General features: G+C 29.4%; 1 protein-coding gene across 3 annotated transcripts in view; it reads left to right on the top strand.

The window, feature by feature from the left end:
• Window positions 1-425: 425 nt before the first annotated feature.
• LOC111086910 overlaps window positions 426-6,000 on the top strand; it is a 48,121-nt gene continuing 42,546 nt past the window's right edge. For all 3 annotated transcript variants that reach the window (XM_022391696.1, XM_022391694.1, XM_022391695.1), the window contains exon 1: window positions 426-738. In XM_022391696.1, the coding sequence (XP_022247404.1) occupies window positions 609-738 (130 nt within the window). In that variant the 5' untranslated portion in view covers window positions 426-608. The remainder of the gene's footprint in view (window positions 739-6,000) is intronic.

The raw sequence follows: 6,000 nt of genomic DNA, 5'->3' as shown, positions 1-6,000 counted from the left end.
GTGCTGTTAGATTACTTTCACTAATATATGCTTAAATACACTAAAAACTTTTTTTCCTGAATCTGACCTGCTGAAATGGGGGTGCGTCTTATATACCCATGCGTCCTATATGCCATCAAATACGGTATATGTTTTTACATTATAACTATAATATACAGTATAAATATATTGTATTTATATGTTATTCAAATATATTTATATATAAATATAATATATTTAATAAAACATACTTTGTGATGCACAATGAATTTATTAAGAATAACAGAAACCAAGTCTTTATTATAAAATTTGTTTATCAACAAACTGTAATAATTCAATAATTATACAAATTATAATTCAGTCGAATTTTTATTTTTATACGAGATGCTAGAGACACCTAGTGCGTGAAAGTCAATACTCTCGAAACCATAAGAGAGCTATGATTCACTGGGATCGGTCAGGTTAAACTTGTATACATATGAATATAACCTGTTTTCGCATATAATATTTTATACTCAAAACGTGCATTTTGTGTATTCGGTAGAATACAGTATAATTTGCTAACTTTAATCACTAAATAAGTAAGATATGTATTATGGAAAGAACTTTCAGACTTCCTGATTAGGCTTATGGCATTGACAGCTCAATCAGCAATTCCGTCGTCTGAGCCACGACCTCTGGAATTTTTACAATCTGGTAAAATTGGGGGAGGTAAACGCGCTTGTGTCAGCTCATCTACCGATTCAACATCTCAGAAAGGTAAAAACCTTGTTAATTTTCTCATTGACAGTTGCTTTTTTTTAGGGCTTTGGAGTAATTAATAAAATTTGTTTTCCATAGATAATCTGTATTATTGCATAAAACTAAAAGTTAAATATCAACAGTAGTAACTGGTGGTACTCATTCATAATGAAAGCGAAAGAAGGTGAAACATTTTTAAATTTTATATTTCATCGTAGTACATACTGTTAGACTATTACGAAATGCACTTACACTCCCACTTAGTTTGTAGAACATAGTAATAGTACTGGAAGTTAGAACATCCAGTGACAACGTACTTTTTTGTAACACCGGCGTTAGTCCCTGTGATGTAAATAAAATAAACGAAAGAAAAACATAAGTTGTATCTGGAGAGCTTTCTGCTGTACCATGACCTAGGCTATATACCCAAATACATTTACTTTCTAAAGAAAATATATTTCCATCATAACAACAACAAAACCGAAAAATATTGAATAATTTAATGTATTGATCTCAGGTTGAAAAGTGCTTTCTGTTAATATTTTATAGCATTGTATTGTCATCATCCCACTGCTGCAACTCATACCAATTCATATATGTAGGAAAGTGCACAATTATTATATTGTATTGCTTATTTTAATAGGCAACATTAGAAAAATAGAGTGGAATGAGCTGAAGGTTGATTTTTTTATCAGCAATATTCATGTGTTGCATATTTTCGTGGTCTTTTTTTTTTCATTTGAGAGATAGTAATTAGAAGGCAATGACTGAATAGGAATCACAAAACAAATATTTATATACTGTAATGTGATTAGTAATTGTGCTCCAATATGCAGTTAATGCACTGTAACTCTAATTTGTTAATTTGATAACAGGTTTGAGACAAGTGTTGTCAGATTTTGATAGTGTTAATCACAAATGTGTCTTTTAGTGAAATAATAAATAAAATTATTGGAGTATAACTATAACATAGTGGTAACCAGAAATGTGCCAAAGACAGGATACAAAAGGGAAACTTGCAATAATATACTATATTGAGGAGAAGAGGATGTGATGAGTTAAAGCTCAATTCAGATTAGCAATTACAAGACTCATGAATCCTAAGTTAACTTCACTTTTGGTTCAAGTTAATTCAACTACAACTTAATCCTTAAATAAAACATGGTTGCTATAACTAGATGTATATTCAGATTAGCAGTAACAAGACTCATGAATCCTAAGTTAACTTCACCTTTGATTCAAATTAATTCAACTAGAACTTAACCCTTAAATAAAACATGGTTGCTATACTAGATGTATACTCTCTCATCACAAGAGATAGGTGTTGTGTTTTAAGAAAAATCTAACATGTACATGAATAAAAACTACACTAACCTTTGTGATTGATAGCTTTGAAAATTTGGAAATCCAAACTTATAATTGCTAGCCTTGGCATCTACCTAGTTTAAATTATAAACTCTGCTTAACTTGTATATGCACTATACATTTTAGCTATATTTATTACATGTTATATGATTTGAGAATGTGATTTGGACTTGAGTTTACTGTATGTAAGAATTTATTTTAATTATGATATTACACAAGTGAATTAATTATTTTATGATAAAGAGTAATTTTTCTATAGATTATAATATAATTTCATACATATGAATAAATATTTTTTAACCATTTTTTTATGTATATTATGTATATTTACACACACAATCATATCATATTGATAAAAAAAGTGTTTCCTAAAAGACTAAGTTTTAAGGCTAGATTTTAAATTCATGTCTTTAACATTCATACATAGTGGTCTGATTCCTTGTATTAATTGATTAAAACTGAGATGAGAGAAAAAAAAAAAGAGTCTTATTTTATGGAATAAATATTGGTTGCAGAAGCACTGAGAATGCTGATGCCAATCTTTTGGCCCAAGAATCAGCTTTGTTCGGAAGAAGAGGAATTATTACAGTTAATGTGACTAATAGTAGGGATTAGTTTAATTTCCACAGAGCTTATAATTATATGGTAAACATTGGTTCTGTTAAAAAGAGATTTGGAAATTATGTTCCAGTTTTCTTATTTAATTTTACAGCTATACATGTATGTAAATTTTTGAGCTTTTAAGCCTAGTCAGTCAAGGGTTTAAAGGAGATATGCCATCTCAAACATCTTTAGATTGTATAGTGTTATAGACATGTTATACCTTGAAAATAAGCCCTTGTAATTTGCATTTTACCCAAAATATTAAATTTGTACTGTGTTATAAAATATAAGTAATTAGGGTTTTAGAGAAAATTTACAATTTGTAGTAAACTTGTTAGTCAATAACTTAAACAGTTAAAAATATGAAATTCAGATTATATAGATGTACTAAATTGTGCACCTATAGTGCCAGTTGATATGTAATTGTCTTCAAAATCATATTCTCTGCTGTTGTGAACATAGAAAATTTACACCTGTGAAATCTTCAGTCTATCATGTTTCAGCAATCTGAACTTTAACTTTTCCCATAAAATATTTTTTCAGTTTAGGAATTTTAAGTATGCAATGTTTTGTTTATTAATAACAGTATTATATATATGAGTGTTATATATGAATAATTTTATTATGCATTAAGGTTAAAAGTTCTGAATAATTAACATTATATATATCTGATTCTAGATAGTATAATTGTGTTTACATATTAAATTGTGTGAAGAGCTGTGCCAATATAGGTATAAGTTGGAAATTTGTTGACTGAGTGTGTAAACTAGCAAGAATTTATTGCCCAAATAGAGAATCAAAAACGTTACATTTTCTTGAATCATATTCACACTAAACTCAACAACATCATTCTCAACATAATGTATAGTACATCCTTTACATCTGTCTTTTATCATTCTCAACATAATGTATAGTTACATCCTTTACACCTGTCTGTTATCATTCTCAACATAATGTACAGTTACATCCTTTACATCTATTTTTATTATTCACATTATAATGTATAGTTACATCCCTTACATCTATTTTTATTATTCACAATATAATGTATAGTTACATCCCTTACATCTATTTTTATTATTTACAACATAATGTATAGTTACATCCCATAAGTATGTTGCTTTACCAATTCTAGAACGTCACATGCTTTACTAATTTAAAGTAATTTGTACGAAAGACAGATGTAAAGGATGTAACTATACATTATGTTGAGAATGACAAAAGACAGATGTAAAGGATGTAGCTATACATTATGTTGTGAATGATAAAAGACAGATGTAATTTTTTTTTTCTAAATGGCTAAACTTTTGTCCTTTTGTCCTGGAAGAGAGATAGTAAATATATATTTTTTTCATTTTTTTAAGTAGTTAAACAAGTAAGTGCTAAAGATAAAAATCAACGCTGGAAGTACACATTCAACATTTTTAGTCGCGGCATAGCCGCTCATAGAACGACTCTTGAGTTGTTTTTTTTGTTTGTTTTTTCAAGTACAAACTTTTAGTTCATATCTCCGTCATCTCTTTACCGATTTGTGATCTAATTACAGTTTTGGACTCAGGAGGTCAAACCCTTTTGATTGGTGTATTTGACCACGTCCAAGGTCTCATAGATTAATTTACTCTAATCCTGCCTAAAAGAATGTCAATTTGAGAGTAGACTGGAAGAAATCCTGATGAGTAATAAAATCGAATTGGGATATACGCGCGCCCCACGCTTGGTATTGGTGGCGCACAAAAATATAGCTGATAAAAAAGGGGGGGGGAAGATCCTATACATTAATTTACTCTAATCATGCCTAAAGGAATTTCAAGTGCTGCAGCTATTGAGGATTCCCTCTTGTTTAGTTTGACATTGCTTTCCTGGCACAACAATAAACAGCTACTAACAGTGATGTGTATAAATGTTAATAGTTATTAGTATGAAATATAAACGTGTTTTACAACAGCTGTTATATATATATGTACATTATAGTTTACATTATTTAGAAGACAAATTAATTTTCAAACTATTATCTTTATCGTCATATTTCTGATTACTTTTCTTTGACATCAGAATAGGTTGTATCAGTCATGAAAAATGTTTTAATGGAAGTACTAATATTACACCTTTTTCAAGAGCAAGATTCTCTGTTATGTCCACAAATATTTCTGTTTAAATATTATTTTACGAGAAAAAATGTATTAAGATTTAAGTATCGTGTTTCATTTCACTATAATGTTTAAAAAAAGAAAAAAAGTGTTTTACAAACTTAATCTGTTTTAATCGTTTCTAACAATATGCGTGACAAAAATGTTACCCCCACCACTATTACGTATTTACTACACGTATCTGTACCGGAGATTGAATACAAAAAAAACTCCTTACTGTCGGTTTTACAAATAATATAGGAATTATAATTATAATATTGGACTTTTATGGTCTCTTGCAATGCCTGTATGAATTTACGACATCTGATGGTATTAATTAAAATTTTAAAATGTAAAATGGATGAGTAAAAACCTTAACAATAGAGTGTTTTTAAATCAATAAAAATCATGTCGATTAAGATATTTAAACAACATAATCAAAGTTTAGAATGATTAACAAACCATATCGAAAATTGCTTCAACATCTGGCTGATCATATTAGAGATGTTTCCCATCTAAATGTTTCATTTTCAGTATAATAACGATTTTTGATACTTACTTTTTCGCAAATAAATATTTATAATGTGCAGATTTATTTATATTGGCATTAATGGGCAATGTTTGTTTTTAATGTGTTTTATTACACGCTAAAAAGGCGTACTGTTAATTACACTGACTACCAAAGTACTTAAAATAATAACTTCCACTCAAACCTAGATATTTAGGTAATGAATATACGACTGCGTGCATGCTCATCAGCCTCGCCATAAATGTGTATAACATCCTAGTTGATTATAAGCCAGTAGGCTCGCAGTACTGGCTCTATGAGGCCCTAATGAAAAGTTACTATAAAAATGGTTACAGCATAGGCGTAAAGTCGTGGTAGATAAAGTGAACCGAACTTACCTTCCGTATACATTTGCGTATGTGTTGAAATAACCTATAAATGAACTAATTTCATTAAATGAAATTGCTAATATTCTAGCATGTTTTAGCTGTATCTTTGTTACGCCGAGTCACGTGGTTTATGAAAGGAAATAGAAAACGAGCATCCTTTGTCAGAGATCCCTGGAAAGGTAAACTATAAATCAAATAACAGAAAAGTTTGATTTAAAAAACTAATATAGTTTGTCGTTTTCCAATCCACAAAGCATGTATTTCTTCAGGGCTTTGGGCGTGAAAGCCT

This window comes from Limulus polyphemus, unplaced genomic scaffold (assembly GCF_000517525.1).
Source record: "Limulus polyphemus unplaced genomic scaffold, Limulus_polyphemus-2.1.2 Scaffold1546, whole genome shotgun sequence".
NCBI classification, from domain to species: domain Eukaryota; kingdom Metazoa; phylum Arthropoda; class Merostomata; order Xiphosura; family Limulidae; genus Limulus; species Limulus polyphemus.
This window is presented reverse-complemented; position numbering and strand designations above follow the sequence as displayed.